General features: G+C 36.4%; 1 protein-coding gene across 1 annotated transcript; it reads left to right on the top strand.

Moving 5' to 3' along the window:
• The first annotated feature begins 11,521 nt into the window (after positions 1-11,521).
• Positions 11,522-13,776, top strand: MC9 (metacaspase 9). The gene is made up of 2 exons (XM_016306384.3): positions 11,522-12,036; positions 13,037-13,776. The coding sequence occupies exons 1-2, from the start codon at positions 11,679-11,681 to the stop codon at positions 13,621-13,623; spliced, it is 945 nt and encodes a 314-aa protein (XP_016161870.1). The 5' UTR covers positions 11,522-11,678; the 3' UTR covers positions 13,624-13,776.
• The last annotated feature ends 11,210 nt before the right edge of the window (positions 13,777-24,986 follow it).

The following is a 24,986-nucleotide window of genomic DNA, read 5'->3' as shown; positions in this document are numbered from 1 at the left end:
GGTAATTAGCCGTGCTGTGACAGAGCGCGTGAGCGTAGTTTTCACTGGAAGGATGGAAGGTAGCCATTGACAACGGTGATCCACCAACACGCAGCTTGCCATAGGAGGACGTGCGTGTGTGAACAAGAAGACAGAGGAAAGCAGAGATTCAGAAGACAAAGCATCTCCAAAACTCCAACATATTCTCCATTACTGCATAACAAGTAACCTTTAATCCATGCTCTATTGTTTATTTGCAATTCAACTGATAAACATAATTGACTTCCTGACTAAGATTTACAAGATAACCATAGATTGCTTCAAACCAACAATCTCCGTGGGATTCGACCCTTACTCACGTGAGGTATTACTTGGACGACCCAGTGCACTTGCTGGTCAGTGGTACGAGTTGTGAAAAGTGTGATTCATAATTCGTGCACCAGCTGTGAAGCCATGTCTAATCTTTTGGACCGAGGTTTCAACTTTTCATCACAAGAGCTTGTTGATTTCTATCAATCTTGCTATTGAATGTAATGATCTGCTAAAGCTTGGCTGGCCATTGGCCATGTCTAGTGTTTTGGACCGGAGCTTTCACTGAAAGCTTGGCTGGCTGGTAAGCCATGTCTAATTCCTGGACCGGAGTTTTAGACTAACATTGCATGATTCCTGGAATTCTCATTAAAAATTTTGAATTCCTTATTTTTTTTTCCAATTAATTTTCGAAAAATTACAAAAAAATTTATAAAACCATAAAATCAAAAATAATTTGTGTTTCTGGTTTGAGTCTAGTGTCACATTTTAAGTTTGGTGTCTTGCATATTTTTAATTCTCTTGCATTTTTCGAATATATGCATTATGTTCTTCATTAATCTTCAAGTTGTTCTTGATGATTTACTTGGGTGTGATCTTTAAATTCTCTTGTTTTGTGTCTTTTGTTGTTTCTCATGTGTATTCTCAAGTCGTTAGTGTCTCTAATATGAAAAATTTTTAAGTTTGGTGTCTTTCATGCATTGTTTATCTGATCTTAGTTTTCCATGATTAGCTTCATTTTGTTGTTTTTCATCATTAAAAATTCAAAAAAAATTTCAAAATTTTGTCTTCTCAAGTTAATAATACAGAGAATTGAAGATTCAGAACATACAACAGAGGAATCGCAGAGAAAAAGCTGGGCGTTCAAAACGCCCAATGAAGAAGGAAAACTGGCGCAGAATGGATACCATTCTGGGCGTTTAACGCCAGGATAACACAAGGGAGGTAAGTTAGTTTTTAATTCAAATCTTTTTCAAATTTTCATAATTTTTCAAAATAAAATCTTTTCCAAATCATTTTTTTTAGCATATCCTTTTCAAAATCAAATCCTTTCCATTTTTTCTCACTATTTTTGAAAATCCTTGCTACCAATTAATGACTTGATTCAGAAATTTCAAGTTTGTTACTTTTTTGTTAAGAAATGTTCAATATTTGAATTTTAGAATCATATCTTTTAAATTTCTTGTTAGCCAAGTCATTAATTTTAAAAATCAAATCTTTTTAAATTGTTTTTTAATCATATCTTCTCAATCACATCTTTTCAAAATAATTTTCAATCATATCTTTTAATTGCCAATTTCAAAATCTTTTTCAAAATCACTTAACCACTTTCTCACTTTTAATTTTCGAAAACCTTCATCCACTTTTTCAAAATTCTTTTTAATTGTTTTAAAATTTTTAGTTTTATTTAAAAATTTGTTTTTGAATATTTTTCCCTCTTTTCACCTTTTTCTATTTAAGACTAACACTTCTCCTCTATTAGCAATTCGAACACTCCCTCTCTATAAGTTCGAATTCTCCTCTCTACCTTATTCTTCTATTCTTCTTTTCCTCTGACACATTAAGGAATCTCTATACTGTGACATAGAGGATTCCATACTTTCTTTATCTTCTTCTCTTTCATATGAGCAGGAACAAGGACAAAAGCATTCTTGTTGAAGCTGATCCTGAACCTGAAAGGACCTTGAAGAGAAAGCTAAGAGAAGCTAAAGCATAAAACTCTGAAGAGGACCTAACATAAATTTTCAAAAAGGAAGCAGACAAAACAAACATGGCCGAACCCAACAACAATGGTGGAGATGCAAGGAAGATGCTTGGTGACTTTATTGCACCCTCTTCTGACTTCGGTGGAAGAAGCATCTCAATTCCTGCAATTAGAGCAAACAACTTTGAGCTTAATCCTCAATTAGTTTCTCTAATGCAGCATAATTGCAAGTATCATGGACTTCCAAAGGAAGATCCTCATCAGTTTTTAGCTGAGTTCTTGCAAATCTGTGACACTGTTAAGACTCATGGGGTTGACCCTAAGATCTACAAACTTATGCTTTTCCCTTTTGCTGTAAGAGACAGAGCTAGGACATGGTTGGACTCACAACCTAAGAACAGCCTGAACTCTTGGAAAAAGCTGGTTAATGCCTTCTTGGCAAAATTCTTTCCACCTCAAAAATAAAGTAAGCTTAGAGTGGAAGTCCAAACCTTCAGACAGAAAGAAGGCGAATCCCTCTATGAAGCTTGGAAAAGATACAAACAATTGATCAGAAGGTGTCCTTCTGGTATGCTTTCAGAATGGAGCATCATATGCATATTCTATGATGGTTTGTCTGAACTGTCCAAGCTGTCATTGGACAACTCTGCTGGTGGATCTCTTCATCTGAAGAAGATGCCTGAAGAAGCTTAGGAACTCATTGAAATGATTACAAATAACCAATTCATGTACACTTCTGAAAGAAATCCTGTGAATAATGGGACAACTCAGAAAAAAAGAGTTCTTGCAATTGATAATTTGAATGCCATATTGGCTCAGAATAAAATATTGACTCAGCAAGTCAATATGATTTCTCAGAGTCTAAATGGATTGCAAGCTGCATCCAACAGTACTAAAGAAGCATCTTCTGAAGAAGAAGCTTATGATCCTGAGAACCCTACAATGGCAGAGGTGAATTACATGGGAGAACCCTATGGAAATACCTATAATCCTTCATGGAGAAATCATCCAAATTTTTCATGGAAAGACCAACAGAAGCCTCAACAAGGCTTCAATAATAATGGTGGAAGAAATAGGTTTAGCAATAGCAAGCCTTTTCCATCATCTTCTCAGCAACAGATAGAGAATTCTGAACAGAGCCATTCTGGCCTGGCAACCATAGTCTCTGATCTATCCAAGACCACACTAAGTTTTATGAATAAAATAAGGTCCTCCATTAGAAATTTGGAGGCACAGGTGGGTCAGTTGAGTAAGAAGATTACTGAAACTCCTCCCAGTACTCTCCCAAGTAATACAGAAGAAAATCCCAAGAGAGAGTGCAAGGCCATAACCATGACCAACATGGCCGAACCTGGAGAGAGTGAAGAGGACATGAGTCCCAGTGAGAAAAGCCTCATGGGATGTTCTCTGGATAGAAAGGAGTTTCCCTTTGAGGAACCAAAGGAATCTGAGCCTCATACAGAGACCATAGAGATTTCATTGAACTTCCTTCTGCCATTCATGAGCTCTGATGAATATTCTTCCTTTGAAGAGGATGAAGACATCACTGAAGAGCAAGTTGCTAAGTATCTAGGAGCAATCATGAAGCTGAATGCCAAGTTATTTGGTAATGAGACTTGGGAGGATGAACCCCCCTTGTTCACCAATGAACTGAATGCATCAATGAGGCAGACATTACCTCAGAAGAAACCGGGTCCCGAAAAATTCTTCATACCTTGTACCATAGGCACCATGACCTTTGAGAAGGCTCTATGTGACCTGGGGTCAGGGATAAACCTCATGCCACTCTCTGTAATGGAGAAACTGGAAATCTTTGAGGTACAAGCTGCAAGAATCTCACTAGAGATGGCAGACAAATCAATGAAATAGGCTTATGGACTAGTAGAGGACGTGCTAGTGAAGGTTGAAGGCTTTTACACCCCTGCTGATTTCGTAATCCTAGACATTGGAAAGGATGAGGATGAATCCATCATCCTTGGCAGACCCTTCCTAGCCACAGCAAAAGCTGTGATTGATGTTGCCAAAGGAGAGTTGGTCCTTAAGTTGAATGAGGACTACCTTGTATTCAAGACTCAAGGTTCTCCTTCTGTAACCATGGAGAGGAAGCATGAAAAGCTTCTCTCAATACAGAGTCAAACAAAACCCCCACATTCAAACTCTAAGTTTGGTGTTGAGAGGCCCCAACCCTGCTCTGATTATCTGTGAGACTCCATGAGAGCTCACTGTCAAGCTATTGACATTAAAGAAGCGCTTATTGGGAGGCAACCCAATGACATTTAATTATATCTATTTATTTTCCATTATTATTTTATATTTTCTTTAGGTTGATGATCATGTAAAGTCATAAAAACAACTGAAAAATAAAAAAACAGAATGAAAAATAGCATTAAAAATAGCTCACCCTGGAGGAAGAGCGTACTGGCGTTTAAACGCCAGTAAGAGTAGCATTCTAGGCGTTTAACACCAGAAATAGGCACCAGACTGGCGTTTAACGCCAGAACAGGGCACCAAGTTGGCGTTAAACGCCAAAAAAGGGAGAAAAGCTGGCGTTAAACGCCAGAAATAAGCAGTAATCTGGCATTTAACGCCAGAATTGCACTCTAAGGGCGTTTTTCACGCCTAAATGGAGTAGGGATGCTAAGTCCTTGACCCCTTAGGATCTGTGGACCCCACAGGATTCTCACCTATCCCACCTCTTCTTCTCTCCTCTTCACACCTTTCCATAACACTCTTCCCCAAATACCCTTCACCTATCAAATCTTACCCTCTTCCCCAAATATCCTTCACCAATCACCTCATTCACTTTTCCCTAGAACACCACCTACCTTCAAATTCAAAACTCTTTTTTCCTCCCAAACCCAACCCCAAATACACGAACCTAACCCCCCCACTCCTATATATACCCCTCATCACTCCTTCAATTTCACACATCACAAACACCTTATACCCCCTTGGCCGAACTCACCCTCACCCTCTATCTCCTCTATTTTCTTCTTCTTCTCCTTCATTCTTTCTTCTTTGCTCGAGGACGAGAAAATACTTTAATTTTGGTGTGGTAAAAGTATTACTTTTTATTTTTTCATAACCATTTATGGCACCTAAGGCCGGAGAAACCTCTAGAAAGAGAAAAGGGAAGGCAAAAGCTTCTACCTCCGAGTCATGGGAGATGGAGAGATTCATCTCAAAGGTCCATCAAGACCACTTCTATGAAGTTGTGGCCAAGAAGAAGGTGATCCCTGAGGTCCCTTTCAAGCTCAAAAGGAGTGAGTATTCGGAGATCCGACATGAGATTAGAAGAAGAGGATGGGAAGTTCTCTCCAATCCTATTCAACAAGTCAGAATCTTAATGGTTCAAGAGTTCTATGCAAATGCATGGATCACTAGGAACCATGATCAAGGTATGAACCTGAATCCAAAGAATTGGATTACAATGGTTCGAGGGAAATACTTAGATTTCAGTCCGGAAAATGTAAGGTTGGCGTTCAACTTGCCAATGATGCAAGAAAACGCACGCCCCTACACTAGAAGGGTCAACTTTGATCAAAGGTTGGACCAAGTCCTCATGGACATATGTGTGGAAGGAGCTCAATGGAAAAGTGACTCAAGAGGCAAACCGGTTCAATTGAGAAGATCGGACCTTAAGCCTGTAGCTAGAGGATGGTTGGAGTTCATCCAACGCTATATCATTCCTACTAGCAACCGATCCGAAGTAACTGTGGATCGGGCCATCATGATCCATAGTATCATGATTGGGGATGAAGTGGAAGTTCATGAGATTATACCTCAAGAACTCTACAAGGTGGCTGACAAGTCCTCCACTTTGGCAAGGTTAGCCTTTCCTCACCTCATTTGTCACCTCTGCAATTCGGCTAGGATTGTCATAGAGGGAGACATCCTCATTGAAGAGGACAAGCCCATCACTAAAAAGAGGATGGAGCAAACAAGAGAGCCCACTCATGGATCTCAACAAGAGCATGAGGAAATTCCTCATCATAAAATCCCTGAGATACCTCAAGGGATGCACTTTCCTCCACAAACTATTGGGAGCAAATTAACACCTCCCTAGGAGAATTAAGTTCCAACACGGGACAAATAAGGGTGGAGCACCAAGAGCACTCCATCATTCTTTATGAGATTAGAGAAGATCAAAGAGCTATGAGGGAGGAGCAACAAAGGCAAGGAAGAGACATAGAGGAGCTCAAGTGTTCCATTGGATCTTCAAGAGGAAGAACTAGCCGCCATCACTAAGGAAGAACTAGCTCTTATTTTTCTGTTTTTTTTTCAAAAATTATGCTTTATATTTTATTTATGTTTGTACCTTATTACAAGATCACTAGTGTCTAAGTGTCTATGTCTTAAAGCTATGAATGTCCTATGAATCCATCACCTTTCTTAAATGAAAAATATTTTTAATTACAAAAGAACAAGAAGTACATGATTTCGAATTCATCCTTGAAATTAGTTTAATTATTTTGATGTGGTGACAATACTTTTTATTTTCTGAATGAATGTCTGAACAGTGCATATTTTTGAATTTGTTGTTTATGAATGTTAAAATTATTGGCTCTTGAAAGAATGATGAAAAAGCAGACATATTATTTGATAATCTGAAAAATTATAAAATTGATTCTTGAAGCAAGAAAAAGCAGTGAAAAACAAGGCTTGCGAAAAAAAATTGGCAAAAATAAAAGAAAAAAAAGAAAAGAAAAAGCAAGCAGAAAAAGCCAAGAGCTCTTTAAACCAAAAGGCAAAAGCAAAAAGCCAGTAACCCTTTAAACTAAAAGGCAAGGGTAAAAAGGATCCAAGGCTTTGAGCATTAATGGATAGGAGGGCCCAAGGGAATAAAATCCTGGCCTAAGCGGCTAAACCAAGCTGTCCCTAACCATGTGCTTGTGGCGTGAAGGTGTCAAGCGAAAAGCTTGAGACTGAGCGGTTAAAGTCATGGTTCAAAGCAAAAAGAGTGTGCTTAAGAGCTCTGACTGAGCGGTTAAAGTCGTTGTTCAAAGCAAAAAGAGTGTGCTTAAGAGCTCTGGACACCTCTAATTGGGGACTCTAGCAAAGCTGAGTCACAATGTGAAAAGGTTCACCCAGTTATGTGTCTGTGGCATTTATGTATCCGGTGGTAATACTGAAAAATAAAATGCTTAGGGTCACGGCCAAGACTCATAAAGTAACTGTGTTCAAGAATCAACATACTGAACTAGGAGAATCAATAACACTATCTAAATTCTGAGTTCCTATAGATGCTAATCATTCTGAACTTCAAATGATAAAGTGAGATGCCAAAACTGTTCAGAGGCAAAAAGCTACTAGTCCCGCTCATCTAATTGGAGCTAAGTTTCATTGATATTTTGGAATTTATAGTATATTCTCTTCTTTTTATCCTATTTGATTTTCAGTTTCTTGGGGACAAGCAACAATTTAAGTTTGGTGTTGTGATGAGCGGATAATTTATACGATTTTTGGCATTGTTTTTAAGTAGTTTTTAGTATGTTTTGGTTAATTTTTATTATATTTTTAGTAGTTTTTAAATAAAAATTACATTTCTAGACTTTACTATGAGTTTGTGTGTTTTTTTGTGATTTCAGGTATTTTCTGGCTGAAATTGAGGGACCGGAGCAAAAATCTGATTCAGAGGCTGAAAAGGGACTTCAGATGTTGTTGGATTTTCTGGAGCAATAGAAACCGAATTGGTGCGCTCTCAATTGCGTTGGAAATTAGACATCCTGGGCTTTCCAGCAATATATAATAGTCCATACTTTACCCGAGTTTTGATAACGCAAACTGGCGTTTGAACGCCAACTTTCTACCCTATTCTGGCTTTAAACGCCAGAACTGGCATAAAAGCTGGAGTTAAATGCCCAAACTAGCACCAAAGCTGGCGTTTAACTCCAAAAAGAGTCTTTACATGTGAAAGCTTCAATGCTCAGTCCAAGCACACACCAAGTGGACCCCAGAAGTGGATTTCTGCACTATCTGCACTTAGTTACTTATTTTCTGTAACCCTAGCTACTAGTTTAGTATAAAAACTACTTTTAGTGATTTATTTTATATCTTTGATCAGTTTTATGCTATCATAGATCATATTGTACACGTTTTGGGGGCTGGCCATTCGGCCATGCCTGGACCATTATCACTTATGTATTTTCAACGGTGGAGTTTCTACACCCCATAGATTAAGGTGTGGAGCTCTGCTGTTCCTCATGAGTTAATGCAAAGTACTATTGTTTTTCTATTCAATTCAAGCTTATTCTTATTCTAAGATATTCATTCGCACACAAGAACATGATGAATGTGATGATCAAGTGACACTCATCACCATTCTCACTTATGAGCGCGTGCCTGACAAATACTTCCGTTCTACATGAAAACAAGCTTGAATGCATATCTCTTAGCCTCCTAGTTCACGATCAGAGTCTTCGTGGTATAGTCTAGAATTATTGGCGGCCATTCCTGAGATCCGGAAAGTCTAAACCTTGTCTGTGGTATTCCGAGTAAGATCTGAGAAGGGATGACTGTGACGAGCTTCAAACTCGCGAGTGTTGGACGTAGTGACAGACGCAAAAAGATCAATGGATCCTATTCCAACATGAGTGAGAACCGACAGATGATTAGCCGTGCGGTGACAGCGCATTTGGACCATTTTCACTGAGAGGACGGACGGTAGCCATTGACAGCAGTGATCCCCCAACATACAGCTTGCCATGGAAAGGAGTACGAATGATTGAATGAAGACAGTAAGAAAGCAGAGGTTCAGAAGGAACAAAGCATCTTCATACGCTTATCTGAAATCCCACCAATGAATTACATAAGTATTTCTATCTTATTTTATATTTTATTTATGTTTTAATTCCCAAAACCTCATAACCATTTAAATCTGTCTGACTGAGATTTACAAGATGATCATAGCTTGCTTCAAGCTGACAATCTCCATGGGATCGACCCTTACTCACGTAAGGTTTATTACTTGGACGACCCAGTGCACTTGCTGGTTAGTTGTGCGGAGTTGTGAAAAAGAGTTGAGATTACAATCGTGCGTACCAAGTTTTTGGCGCCGTGTTAGAGATCACAATTTTGTGCACCAAGTACCCTCACCTTTTATATATTTAACATTGTTGCCTTAGAGGCTTTATTTCTGAAAAACTTTAAGAGATAGGTTGCTGCTGTTTTAAACTTCAAACTCTATTGTATTCAGTTTGACTGGCCGGCCTAAACTCCGTAGGCTATGACTAGTCTTCTTTTTGTATATCATACTTATATATATGTCTTGTTTAACTTAAGTATTACCTTGTGTATCTTGGAGCTATCTTCAAGGTTTTACATATATTATGTCTTGTCTATTCGTATCTATACGTTTAATTTTCGTGTGTGAACGCTTCGCGTTTCGTAATTCCACTTTACGCAAATTGAGCTTTTATTCCTTCATTGGGCTTCTGGTATTACTATTTCTTTCTATATATGTATATATAATATTATATCAGCCTTAGAACTGTTGTGGCACTTTGTTATCCTTTGCTCTATGGCGCGAGGTAAGGTTTAGGGTAACGGGGTGTTACACCATCATTAAATAATTTCAGTTTATTTTTTAGTATATTTCGGTTTATTTGTGAATTAATTTCGATTCATTTGTGTGTTAATTGAAGTTCACCTGATGCTGCTGATAAGTATTGACCAAATTTTTTATTTTTTAAATAATTTTGGTTCATTTCTTAGTTTATTTGAGGTGTATTTGGATCCAGAAATGAATTCGATGTGTTTGTATTAATTGAGGTTCACTTGATGCTGCTGATAAATATTGACCATATTTTTTTGCAAAGAAGAATGAAATTATTCATTATCACTTTATTCAATTGCATTAGATTCTACTCTATTCCATTCAATTAGTTCAGATTTGAATAAGCAGTAAAAAAAATGCAATCATCAACAAAAACACATTAAATTCATTTTTGGATGTAAATGAACCTCAATTAAACTAAGAAATAAACCGAAATTACTTAAAGAATAAAAAATTTAGTCAATATTTATTAGCAACATCAAGTGAACCTCAATTAGTACACAAATGAACTAAAATTAGTTTTGATTTGAACAAACAGTCAAAAAGACTCAATCATTAACAAAAACACATCGAATTCATTTTTGAATCCAAATGAATCTCAATTAAACTAAGATATAAACCGAAATTACTTAACGAATAAAAATTTTGATCAATACATATCAGCAGCATCAAGTAAACCTTAATTAACACACAGATGAACCGAAATAAATTAAGAAATGAACCGAAATTATTTAATGATGTCAGTAGAGACAATTAGAACTAATAAAGATGTTTGCAAAATGTTGGTGTTATTGGAGATGACGATAACGAAAAAGAAAAAAGAAAAAGAAAAAAAAGAAAAAGAAGAAGACACAACATTGGAGGAGGAAAAAGAGGAAGAGAAGAAGAAAGGAAGAAAAAAGAACCTGCGTGCGCGAATTTGGAAGAAGAAGAAGAAGAAGAAGAAGAAGAAGAAAAAAGAGGAGGAGAAGGAAAAAGAAACAGAGAAAGAGAAGAAAAATGAGAAAAAAACGGAGAAGGAAAAGGAGGTGCGTAATTTAAAAAGTTATTATAACAATTTGGTTAGATTTGGTTAAGTATTTTGTTTGAATGTAGAGTTTTATTGTAAAGATAATTATATAATTCATTAAGATAATTATAGAATCCATTAGAATATCCACCATATTATATAAACATAATAAAAAATTTATTGCTTTATAAATTGATATATAAATGATGGATATCCGGTGGGAACATCCCAAAAAATATGCGGTTTGCTTGCACGCAAGGACCGTTTCAATGGCCAAGCTAATTAAGAACTCGAAGTCACTGCGATTTTATGAACAGAACATATCAAAATAATAATAAATAATAATAATGAAATAATGATAATATTTTATTTTGATCAAAATAAATTTAGAAAGCTTATCTTAGTTAGGTTGGACCTAGATATGGAATGAGTGGATGAGTTGTGGGCAAGTATAAATTAATCGTTAGCTTAAGCAAGTTCCATGTGACCATGTGTTGCTTCAGATTATTAGCTTAGATAAAATATAATTTTTCAATTGGTTGATTATTCTCATACGTCAAGACTCTACTAGAGGTTCCCATGACTTAGGCCAAACTTTCAAGCCACTATGTATTGTTGGATCAAAATTCAAGTCGTGTATGGGTAATTCGGTATATGAATAATATATAGTTTTATTTTTAGGCACACAGTGAAGAATCATATGTTATTATATGCCTAATAAAGAAAAAAGAAAGTCACATTTTTCTCTTCCATTCCATTTACCCAATGAAGTTAAAACCTAATCTTCCCCAGTCACAATCTTTAACATATCAGTATAGTCTTGCCCGAAAGTAACAATATAAATTTCTAATCATAGGTTGATTAACAAACTCTTTTACACTTACAAAATTTTCTTTATTTAATACTTCTTAAAAAATAATAATTTCCCTCGCTTGAAAGACAACAATACAAGAGGTAGAAGATTGCTTGCATCAAATTCAAAGCCAATGAACAATGCTACTCCAAGAACTATAAATCCACTCCATTGGAAGGATAATGGACATGAATCAATCATCTCTCTAGGCGCATACACTAAGAAATTAAAACACTCGATTAAACCACCAGAATCAGAACTCTAAAATATGGAGGGAAAGAGCAAGAGGCAAGCTGTTTTGGTGGGGTGCAATTACTATAACACCCCTAACGAGTTGCATGGCTGCATAAACGATGTGCTGGCTATGAGGGACACACTAGTGAAGCGCTTTGAGTTTGAACCTGCGAACATTGAGGTCCTAACCGATGCACCCGGCTCATCTTTGCCTTTGCCCACCGGTGCCAACATCAAGCTGGCGCTGGCTCGCATGGTGGATGCAGCCAAAGCTGGGGATGTTCTGTACTTTCACTACAGTGGACATGGAACCAGGATCCCTTCAAAGAAACGTGGCCATCCATTCCGCCAAGAGGAAGCAATTGTGCCTTGTGACTTCAATCTTATCACAGGTATGTATTATCAATTTTTACGTGTATATAAAAAATTAAAAATCCGTACATAAGACATATTGAAAATGAAAAAAATAATAATAAAATATATATATTTATAAACAAATATACGATAGTTAATTTAGTGACTAATTTTTTTTTTTTGCGTAAACATGATATTTTTGTTCATTAAATTGTTTGCAAAATCATATAATCAAAAGATGCACTAATTAGATCACAATTAAGGTGTATTTGACTTTTATTTAAAGTTCGTATTTTTTAAATACCACCTTATTTCTGTTTACTATATATTTTTCATGGTTTTCCGATGGAAAATTTGAAATAACAGATATAATTTTTTTTATACTTGGAAATATTATTTTAAAAAAAATTCTAAAAATAGAAGAAATAAAATTAAGAGACAATAATTAGAAAACGAAAATGGCCATTTTTTTAGATAAATAATGTTTATATTAAATTTGGCAAGTCATTTTCTAATGGATTTCTTATAGCAGGAGGTACTAACTTTCATATAGAATAAGGTTAATCTATCAAAAGCTTAACAAGCTAAATACTCTTTTACTTCTTAATGTTTAGATTAAATTTTAATTTCATATTAACGTTTAAAATTATCCCAAGTGTTTTATTTATTTTATTTTTGTTATTTGGACAAAATTAAAACCTTTCTTTTAAAAAATGTCATGTTTTTCTATAGTAATTTTGATTAAAAAATTAAAATAAGATAAAATAAAACTTTTAAAAAGAATACATTTTTTTGAAACTTAGAGAGAAAATTAGGATCGAAGCTATAGCTAGAAATTAAAATAATCCTTTACATTGTTATTCAATAAATTTCAGTTATGTAACTCAAAAACTAAACTAAAAAAAGCAGGGCAGGATACGTGGTCTAAACTAGATCACATGCCTTGTAATTACGTTTTAAACCGTAATAGCCATCTTAATAAAGGTAACATGTTAGTTATTGAACTAATTCCTTCACTATTGTTGTCAATTAATATAGATTTGGATTTTCGGCAACTGGTGAACCGGCTGCCTAGTGGCGCGAGCCTGACAATCCTGTCAGACTCATGCCACAGCGGCGGCCTAATCGACAAAGAGAAGGAACAAATCGGGCCATCATCAGTAATCTCCAAAAGTGAAGCACCGAAAAATTACACTTACACCCCAAAGACAATTCCCTTTGAGTCCATATTGCAGCACCTTTCATCGCTAACAAAAATAAACACCACTGACATTGGAACACACTTGTTAGAATCCTTCGGTGAGGAAGCCAGCCTGAGGTTCCGGCTTCCCCTGCCGGATCCTGAATTGTCCACACCGCTTCGGGCGGACAACGGCGTTCTGCTGAGTGGCTGCCAGCCTGACGAGACATCTGCCGACATGAGGCCGAACGAAGTGAGTGCAAAGGCTTATGGTGCATTCAGCAATGCCGTTCAGATGGTTTTGAAGGAGAATCCTGGTATGATAAGTAACAGAGAAGTTGTGATTTTAGCTAGGAAGTTGCTTCAATCACAGGGGTTTCAGCAGCATCCTTGTCTCTATTGCAGTGATGAGAATGCAAATGCTACTTTCTTGTGGCAAAGTTAATTAAAGCTCTGAGATTGTTATTGTTGATTATTTGATGTGTGTGTCGGTGTGACTCTTGTTATTGTTGTGTTAATTTTTATTTGGAATAAGTGAAAACTGAAAAGAACTATTTATTCTTTTGCGAAAATATATATCAACTTGAGTTGTGTGAGACTTGTGCTTTGCTGCATGAAGGCACCTCTAGACTCTCTGTATTTCGTTCTACTTCTCATAAAATTGATTTTGGGTGAAATTAATTAACTTGTGGGCTATTGAAGTTTGCTTTAGTTGCATTATGTTTCAATCCTAACAAATTTTGTTTTGAAGTTAGCTAGATGTGTTTGGCCAAAAGATGTTCTTTTTAGGAATGGAATCTAAATTTATTCAGAATTATAATGTGTTTCTATCACTAAGCTAACTTTGGCCACAAATGGTTTTCAGGACTAAATTAAAAGGGCAACACCACCCAATATATTGATCGTTATAATTTGGAGTAAAACATTTTGATAAAAAAATCAAGCGTCGAGTAAAACATCAAATTGATCTTTTAAAAAATGGTCATACATGACATGATAAAAAATAGTTATTGGTGTATAATGATGTGTTAATTTCTTTTAGGATTTTGTAAGAACACTTGTTAAGGTTATTTAAAAGTTGATATTTTAAAAATATTTCTAATATATGCATTATAAAAGTTTTGAAACTTTAAATTTCTAGATTTTCAATAAAAGTTTTGGGACCTCGAATTCAAATTTGCAATAGGGTCTATTGCAATAGCACTGAACGTTTTTATTAGAATTCATCTGAATTTAGTTTAAGATTAACATTTTATGGACTCAACATCATAATATTTTAACAAATCGATTGACGTTGGAGTACCCTTTTTGTAGGACTAAATTAATACCCTACCCTTCTTTTGTTTAGCGGTTTAATTGCTTGGTCTAACTTCTGTTGGCAATGACATTAGGGAAAGGAAAAACCTTTATTGTCACAAAAAGCAGCCTTTTGTTAAAAATCGGGGCCCTGTTTAATTAATTATAACCATAAACCGGCTGAATCCTTACATAAATTTCAGAATTAACAAATTAATACTTTTGTAATTTATGTGACAACATCATTTGTATATAGTTATTTTGTTCATTATTATTATTGGAGCCACTTTGATATCCGAATTGTATTTTTTCATTCCTTTTGGGATAGGACCATCATGGCAATTAGCATGGCAAATTTGACAAAGTCAACATTTGTTGGAGCTGGGATAGATCCTCCTCATTGCTCAAAAACATTGAGGTCATCCATTACTTAATCTCAACCTTTCATTTATAGTACCGATGATTATTAGACTAACTTTTATGACATTGTCTCCATTCACTATGGCCTCAAATGATTTTCATTTTTTTTTATTAAACGAGAGACCATACAGTAACAATTGAAAAAAAATTAATATACTTCTAACTATGTTATATTGTGCGTGATATATAATAACAACTAAGATGCATAGAGAAAAAAAAAAACTCAAATTAATCTTTCAACTTGTAATTCAATTTGGTCCTTAAAATTTTAATTTATTTAAATTAGTTTCCAACTTAAAATCTATGACTCATATAAGACCTTGATTTTATTTTCGTTTCAAAATCATTAACGCTGTATTGAGCTGTATTGAGACGAATTGATGGCTACCTTACTAAATTTTCTAATAACTATCGAAGTGACGATTGAAATTTTTTACTCAATTTACTCTTTAAGAAGTCTTTAAAATTTACAAGTAAAATGAGAATTAAGATTTTAAATGCTTTGTAGAGAGTAAATTGAAGTAAAAAACTTTTAATTACCACTTTAAATAGTCATTAGGATGTCTAGCCACTACTACACAAACAAAAAATAGCGACGAAAAATCGGAAACCATTTTTAAAATCGCCACAAATTAAAAAGATAACAGTGGCTCAATCTGCACTTATAAATGTGCAGTAGAATCTGATAAGTTAGTGGTGGTTTTGTGGACAACCGCTACTAAATCAAACACTTTCTTAATAATATAATTAACATATGCATATATGGAGGCATCATTTAGACCCAACTCATTCTCAAATCTCAACATTAGACCCGTACACAAAAGCAAAGTAGAAGTTTGTGAAACCATTATTCTTTCTTCTACCTTGCACATCTGTGTGTCGTTGTGGAGTTGCATGGCCGCCAATCCATCCTGCTATAGTCGGTGCATCCTTTTCTTTTACCTCGTTGTGTGCTACTTTATCGTTTCATCTGCTCTTTCACTGATTTGTTCTTTTACCTTGCTCTCTCTTTTTTGTTATGATTTTTGACGACTTACAAAATTTGAGTCTTATTTTCATCAAAATTTGTCCAATTTTTTTAGTTCAGATTATACTTTCTATTAATTTAGTTTGGAGAAAAAGAGTGATAATAATTTCATTTTTACAGACTCAAATAATGAATTTTCCCCTTATCAAGTATTTGCTAGAAGTATTGCGTTTAATTTCTTATAGTTTTGTTATTATTATTATTATTATTATTATTATTATTAATAATAATAATAATAATAATAATAATAATAATAATAATAATAATAATAATGAATACTGATTGTATTTTGATACTAGGAATTTAAGATGTTTAGAAAGCTCGTTTTCACGAAAATATCAAAATTAGAAATAACATGTCAGCAACTTCAAACGGGATTTTTTGCGGCTTCATCCTTCCATCATGATGCCTGTCTAATTCCCCTACCCTGTAGTGGTGGTATTCCCGCAGCTACATCTTTCCGTCCATTCCATCCACCCCGTAGCAAACTAAGTCCTATTCACAAACCTGTATAGATATGGTGTTCAATTCGGAACTAGGCGATAAAGACTTGGATCTAGAGGTAAATTCTTTTGAATAATACATTGACAACCTTTCTGCTACATATGAAGCTCAAAAGCACAAAGGACACAAGAATACAAAATTTTGGAATGTTAATATCATTGGTAACGAATCTTGAATCTTTTATACCCAAAATGATTTAGCATCTGTTTTTCTATTTTTCTCGCATATTGGCCACAATGATTACATATATAAGGTTCTATTTTTTATAGATTCTGATGGCACAATCAAGCAAGCTCATTTAAGTGTGAGGGAAGCTATGAAATCACATAATGGTAGAAAAATATACTAAAGTTAAACGAGAAACTGCGATCAATTGGAGATGCATCTGGTGTATTAAGTGGCATATTTGGATTGCTAGATCTTGACTATGGTAAATTTTTTATCTGTGAAAAAAGTTGAAGAAAGATTAGCACCAAGGACAAGGTTTATAATGATTTTGTAAAGGTACAAATTTATATGTTGCTAAATTAAATCAATTTCATTTAATAATTACTAACAATTTAAACTTATCATTGTAGAAAATGTTCCACTTTGATAAAGATAATAGAGGAAGTATCAAAAGTACCATATTAATAAGTATAGGCAAGTCCTAGAAGGATACAAGAAACATGTTGTATCACGAGTATTATGACTCAACAAAGATGCTTGAACAATGTTGAGGAACACTCGCCGAAAATTAATAAAGAGCATTAGAAATAGTTCCTTGCATATTGCAATAAGGCTAACACATAGGTAATCTAATTTGAATTCTCATAAATAAATAAATAAATCTATTTATGGAATAATAGAAAACATGTAGAAAAAAAGCTGTGAATCGATCGAAACAAGTATACACTCACACTGGATGTTCAAAAAGCGTGGCAAGGCATTAAGAAGAAGAGGTAATTTACTTTTGAATTTACTTTTTAAACTATATCTTCATCTACATATTTTTTATTTGGGTGGAATATAATATGGTGATGGTATAAACTATATTGTTACAGTCGGAACTACAAGGCAAGAGAGTTAGAAGAGGATAGATATCAAACTTAGTGCACAAACGAAGTGATTGCTTTTATATCCATGAAGAAGCTCGGGCCATTAGTTTAAGTACAACGTTGAGATTCTTTATGTTATTTTCTATTGGTTTTAATTACAAAATTGTGTTGAAAGTCTATTCGATTATGCTTTAGTCCATAATTGCTTATATTTGCTTATATATGTCTGTAGAAAAGAATTGTGGAGATTGAGTAATGTGATAAATCCCCTAGAGTGTTCTCAAAATGATTCGCTTTCTCAAACTCTCAGAAGAAAACACTCAGGTAGGGTTTTGTGGTGTGAGTTTCAGATCGACCCCTAGCCAACTCTTTGGTCCGAATCACAATAGCCGAGAGATGGAGCTCAAATAAAGTAGACCTCAAGGGTGCTACTTGAACTACAGGCAGAAGTGGCAACTGAGATTTTGAAAAGGAAGGCAGTAGAGGATGAAGTAGCATTAGAGAAAATAAAGATGCAGACAATGGAGAGTACTTTAAGATATCTAATTCAACAGCAAGGTGGAAAATTACCACCAGACATCACTGTAGCCTGTAGGGATGAATTTCTTAGAGAAACAAATTGAAAATAGATATTAGGACTGGATGTTATTTTATTTGAAGTATACATTTTTTAAGTTGATTATGCAACTCTTAATTAGAGATATACTCTATTGATATTCATATAAATATATTAATTTGATTCGCAATTATATTTTCATGAGTTTTCGCTATCAATATTACATTTTTAGAGGGAAAAATAATAAGAATTTTAATATTTTAAGAAAAACAATGGTGATTTGTGCTATAAAATATAATATTTTTGTGACAGTTTAGAATGGGGTCTAGCGATGGTTATAAATGGACAAAAATAAATTTGAAAATTGTGTGGTTTCAGATAGTGGCGGTCAGTTACCGCCCCAAAAAAATTGTAAAAATTGATAGCTCCAGATAGCGACGGTTTATGAGCATCAAAAAACAATAACAAATTCTTGGATGTGCATATTTCTGCAATTTTAAACCGCTGCAAAATAATTTGACACAATATACTAGATGAGCGGTGGCTATACTATTGGTTCCAAACCCTAATTCCCGAGCTCTAAAAGATGCCTGTAATGTAAGTAGTTCTGCGGCGGTTTGAAACTGCTGCATTTTCCATAATAAACCGCCGCTATTTCGTGCCTACGTTGTAGTGAGCGGAGTAACTGTCAGTTCATATCAGTACGCCAAAAAGAGTAAATAAGCATTTATAACCGTCAAAGATTTAAACGCTGACAAAATTAACTACGGAAACATTAAATTAATTTTATACCCATGAAAAATAATTTTTTGACAAAATTATCCAACTGCTAAATTTAAAGTTGATTTTATTAGTTTTTGTTTTAAAAGTACCAAATTATCCTTTTATCATCTTCTCATTTCCAACACTTCAAGTTTTTAATCCCTAAACCATGGAAACCCTACCAAAATATAAATCAGAACCAGGATTAATCCTAAATAATGGAAGGTGGAATTACACCCTAACAACAGTCTCAAAAATCTCATAAGCATTCTCTCCATAAGATTCATAGAACTTGTCCCACATTTCATTCTCCAAATCAATGGCATCCTTATTAGGTTGAACAAATGAGGAGCATTACACTACCTATCTGCACCTACACTGAATTTTGCATCACGCTGTCAGGAGAAAAAAAAGACTCTTCTTTGTTAAAGACCGGTGGCGACATATTAGAAGCAAATCAGAAACAGGGGAGAGAGAGAGCTTGTTTGACGGCAACAGCAGCCATGGTCCCCTCCGCCGTTGCCCTATCCTCTTCCCCTTCTCCTTCTTTTTCCTTTAATTTTCCTTCAATTCTTTTTTGTATCTTCTTCACTTTGTTTCTCATTCCCTCGTCTCTATCTCTCTATTTTTTACTGCAACAGTGACAGAGGCTTACAGCCTCGCTCGTCGGCTGCACCTCCCTTTCTTTTCTTCTTTTCTTCTTTTCTCTATGTTTAGTGCATTTCAAAAGATTAGGACAAAAGAAAAAAGAATCTAAGAATTAGAGAAAGGCAACAAAGAGAAAATGAGTAACAAGCTAATCCTAGGGAAGAGACCTCCCTACGCATGATTGTGTTCTAGCCTTATTTCAGTTTAAAATCGAACATTTTTTGTTCAAACTATGTTCTATATTATATTGTTTTTACTGTATTTTTTTGTTCTACTTGTTTATGTTTTTTATTTTTTGAAAAATAAAAATCCAATCTTTTTTTCTAAGAAATTATTAGCTGGTTTATAAAGTAGCAGCAACTAGAAAGTATTGGAAAGAAAGAACTATTACTTTATTTTCTTGGCTTTACCCCCTTTTTTTTTTTATCAAAACCAAGAGCTTGAAGATGATAACTGTTACGGTGGGTAACCAGAGATTAATGGGCTGGACTTGCTGGGTTGGCCCAATCATCTGCGAAAGGAAGCCTCCGAGCAAGGTCGCGCCTTGGGGCCTCCGTCCGACTTGTATGTATAAGAGAACGAGAGGGTGGTACATGCAAAGATACTCCGATGCTTAAGTTAGCAAGGGTGTAAGCAGGTCTAGAGAGTATTGGGACTTAGTGATACTTGAGGGGTGTCAGTGTATTTATAGTGGTGAACCAATAACCACCGTTGGAGTAGTTCCTCCTTTAAAGGAGGATAACCGTCTCTTTATCTTAGGAAAGTTGGGATATGGCTCCTGGAAGTGGGTTGAGAGATTTTAGGGGCAGTTACTAATTTGAATGAGTGTTATCTGCCATCTAATCTTCGTCCCGACTTCTTTGGACCAAGTCGTTGTTAAGACCGACTTCTTGAGAGAAGGTCGGTGTTGAGTGAAAGCCAATCCTTTGGATTGGATCTTTCATTTGGGCCTGGACCTTAGCATTGGGCCAGGACATGAACAGTGCCCCTAATCGAGCATAGTCTTAGTGGAGAGTTGGGCTCGAGTATTTTGACTTGGGCTTACAACCGACCTGTTGAGGAACCGACGTGATTTTTCTAAACTGACGTGCTCCTAAGTTTCCCAACAGTCATGTCTAATCAAACGTCGCGTTGGTTAGGGATTTGCGTATTTACACCTAGGAAGCGGTTACATTGGTAACGGCGCACCTCATTAATGAATGCCTCTGTTTTTACTATTATGCCCCTAGTGTATTTATAAATATTTTCCCTCTCTTTCTTTGTTTCGTTTCTGAGAACTGTTGCATTTGCACTCCCTATTTCGAAAAAGCTTTTGTTCGAAGGGACTCCTCTTTTCTTCAAGCCATTACTACCTCTACCCTTTTTTTAAGCAAAGGTTAGCTCTTTTTTCTGCTCTCTCTCTTTTTTACAAATGCTTTTGTTTGCATGCTTTTTCTTTGAGAAGAATGTTGGCTATTGGGTTAGTGACTCTGTTTTGTTGAGGATTTGACTCTAGGCCCCTTAGAGACCCTATTTTTTTATCCTTTTCCTTTTTCCTTTGTAGGTTTCGCCATCCTTTTTATATAGGGAGAAATGTCTGCTCTAGAGTCCCTTGCTCAGTGGGTGGATGTTACGGTTCTTGGGAAGAATCTTTGGTAGATACCGACTACGTTACTGATCTTCGCACGCACCATAGGATTTGTGCTTTTGATGAGGACAAGCCAAAATATGAACTGATTGCCCCAGATCCGGAAGACCGGGTTTGTTTTGGGAGGGCTTCTGAGGAGGACCCTTATTTCTTTTTTATGTATGAGAGTCTTTTCACTTGATTGGGAGTGTTTTTGCCTTTTTCTGCCTTTGAGGTTTCTGTCCTGCACCATTGTCGTGTCGCTCCTACTCAACTCCATCCCAATTCTATGGGTTTCTTGACGATTTACCGACTTATTAGTCAGGCCTTAGATTTTCCGACCTCTTTGAGGATTTTATTTTATCTTTTTCATATGACCAAGCCCTTTAGTGGGCAAAATAATAAACAACAGTGGGTGTCTTTTCGAGCTATTCAAGGTCGGAGAGTTTTCAATCTTTTTTATGAATCCTTCCATGACTTCAAAAATTTCTTTTTTAAAGTTCAAGCTGTAGAGGGTCACCACCCCTTTTTTCTGGATGAAAATTTTGTTCCTCGTTTCCCTTTATATTGGTCGGAGGCTTCTCTTGTGGAGAAGTATGGTTTGGATGATTTAGACGAGGTCGGAGAGGCTGTTGTGGGGTTTCTCCGAGAAGTTTGAGGGAGAGCCCCTTATCTTGATACAAAAAAGTTCCTCCAAGGGTCTCCGACCTTTGTACGGACTCAATTAGGTATATATGGTTATTTTTTTTATTTTGCTATGATTTGTTTGATTTTGCTCCGACTTGTTTTAATTATTTCTGATTTTGGGATTCCGACTTCCTTGTAACTTGATTTTTCTGTCTTTTCCTTTTTCAGAAATGGTGAAGAAAGCTTCTGCCTCTTCTTATCAAAAAGTTCAAGATGCCAAGAAATGATCTCGGCGAGGGCCACTGGCAATCTTCCTTCTCCTCCTCCCCCTCCTCATCCTCCTCATAATTTGGGGACTTCCTCTCATCCCCTTGTGGTATCCTCTTCCTCTACTTCTTCTCTTCCTTCTCCTCCTCTGCCCCGATCTTCTCCTGAACCCAAGAAGAAAAAGCGAAGGACTTATGGCTCTTCTTTCGAGGCGACATTCGATGGTCCCCAATTTTTCCGAAACTATATTTTTCCTCATTCATCTATTAATATGGATGATGCTATAGTTTGGAACCATTTGAATGTTATAGTTCAGGGGAGCATCTGGGTGGCTGGGGTGTGTACGAGACTCCTGGATATTTTTGAACATACTTCCCTTATCTCTTTGGGTTCTTCCCTAAAGGTTGAGGAACTTGAGGGGAGAATTTTCTTATACCAGGAGGAGGAGAAGAAGTTGAAGGAGGAGGTTACCAGATTGAAGGAGGAGAAGGATCGGATTCGAGAGAGGGAGAAGAAGTTGATGGGCCGGTGTGCCATGGCAGAGGGCCTTAAGGAGAAGGCGGAGCAGAATTATATCAGGCTATTTACGGAGAACTTAGACCTGAAGAAGGAGCTCTCTGGGTGTCGGGACTCTTTTCAGAACTTGGAGGATTCAATTGTTGAGGGGGCAGAGGAGGCATGGAGGATCTTTAAGGAACAAGTCGGAGTCATCGCCCCCGACTTGGACCTTTCTCCCTTGGATCCTGACAAGATCGTGGTGAATGGTGCAATTGTCTCCCCTCCCCGACCTGAAACCGACTCCGAGTTGAAGACTCGGGGCCAAAGGATGATAGAGTCTCCTCTTCGGGGTGACGTTCCGAGTTCCTCGAAGGTTCCTTCTGAAGGTCCCGACCAGCCTGCTCTAACTCCTTCTGATGCCGCTCCGACTTCTCTCCCTGGTCCTGGTGGTGATGGCCCTTCTCTGGGTGGTAGTGATCTTCCTCTTTCTTGACTGAACGTGGCTATAAGGGAGTCCGGCCTGTGGGCCCCCCTGTTTTTTAAACAATTTTTATTTTGTGTTATTGTGGTGGTTGGCGCTGAACATTTTCTGGCCTTTATGGCCGTAAACAAAAAATATTTTAAAAATATCCTTTTTGGATAAGGATTTAGGTTATCCTTTGCGTGTATGCTTTTTGTTTAGGTTTTTTCAAAAACCCTTTTAATCTTGTTCTTTTTGAACAATCCTTTATCCTGGCTGGCTATTTTCGGTCTATATTTTTCCCTAAGACTTGGGATAGCCTATGCCTTTGGTTTTTGTTGGATTTTTCCCTTTCTCTTTTCATATTCCCTTATGCTCAATTTTGGTTTATTGAGCGTATGTGACTTAGGTTATTTCTGCGATGCATTCCGTTTCTCCTCGGTTTTTCCGACTTGTAAGTCGACTAATTTCCGAGTTCTTTTATGATCTACTTATATAACCTCTTTACACCGACTTGTACCTCGTCATTTTATCCTGACGACCATCTAGGTCGTTCATGGGATTTTCACGTTTTGTCAAGCTTAAGTCGGCACGTTTCGTAGAAAGAGTAAAAAGTGAAAATGAAAATAGATATTGAAAAAAGATCTTTATTTATTTGCAAAGGTACTTTATTGCTACTAAGGGTTTTTTGATAATTTGCAGTCTCTTAGCCTCCATTTTGATGCCTCGCTAAAAACCCCCCTTCAGGAAAACTCTTTGGAAAAAAACCATGAAGTTGAGAAAAGAGTACATCAGGGAATAGAGTTCGCTTTTTACTATAGTACCTTTTCATATTACAAGCATGCCACGATCTAGGTAGCTCAGTGCCGTTTAAGTCGGTCACCTTATAGTAGCCTTTTCTTAAGGCCTCACTAATTTTGTATGGTCCCTTCCAATTAGCAGCGAGTTTTTCCTCCCCAGATTTATTGACTCCAATGTCGTTTCTGATTAAAACCAAGTCGTCTGGGGTGAAACTTCTTCGAATGACTTTTTTATTGTATCTGGTAGTCATTCTTTGTTTCAATGCTGCCTCTCTTATCTGAGCTTGTTCTCGGATTTCAGGGAGTAGTTCAAGTTCCTCTTTGTGCCCTTGTATGTTCCCGACCTCGTCGTAGAAGATCACCCTTGGACTTTGCTCGTTGATTTCTAATGGTATCATGGCTTCCACGCCATAGGCAAGTTGGAAGGGTGTTTCTCCTGTGGCAGACTGAGGAGTCGTCCGGTAAGCCCATAGTACTTGGGGGAGTTCTTCAGCCCAAGCTCCCTTTGCATCCTGCAACCTTTTCTTTAATCCTGCCAGTATAACTTTGTTGGCTGCCTCGACTTGTCCATTTGCTTGTGGATGTTCTACTGAGGTGAACTGGTGTTTGATCTTCATACTGGCTACTAGGTTTCTGAAGGTTGAGTCGGTGAACTGAGTGCCATTATCCGTGGTGATGGAGTGAGGTACCCCATACCTTGTGATAATGTTTTTGTAGAGGAACTTCCGACTTCTCTGGGTAGTGATGGTGGCCAATGGTTCTGCTTCTATCCATTTTGTGAAGTAGTCTACTCCCATTATTAAGTATTTTACTTGTCCTGGAGCTTGGGGAAAAGGTCCTAATAGGTCCAATCCCCATTTAGCAAAGGGCCAAGGAGAAGTTATACTTATGAGCTCCTCGGGGGGAGTGACGTGGAAGTTTGCATGCATTTGACATGGTCGACATCTCTTCACGTACTCGGTGGCATCTTTCTGTAGAGTCGTGATAAACCCATATTTCATGAGTTCTTTTGTGCTTAATTAGAGTGATTTATTCAACTCTTCACCTACTTATTCACATTAATTGCATAGTTTTACTTTCCCTTCCTTATTATGTCATATAATGAAAAACATGTTTTCTAAGCTTTAAAAATTAAATATTTTAATTACCTTTATTTCCATTCGATGCCGTGATTAGTGTGTTGAGTAGTTTCAGATTTTCTAAAGGCAGAATGACTTAAAAGGATGAAAAAGGAAACATACTAGAATGGAAGGAGGAAGCAAAACGGAGCATTAAAGAAACTGGTGTCCACGCGATCGCA

Source organism: Arachis ipaensis, chromosome B6 (assembly GCF_059453495.1).
Source record: "Arachis ipaensis isolate K30076 ecotype BB chromosome B6, ASM5945349v1, whole genome shotgun sequence".
Lineage (NCBI taxonomy): Eukaryota > Viridiplantae > Streptophyta > Magnoliopsida > Fabales > Fabaceae > Arachis > Arachis ipaensis.
The sequence above is the reverse complement of the archived record's forward strand: the minus strand, read 5'-3'. Positions and strand labels throughout refer to the sequence as shown.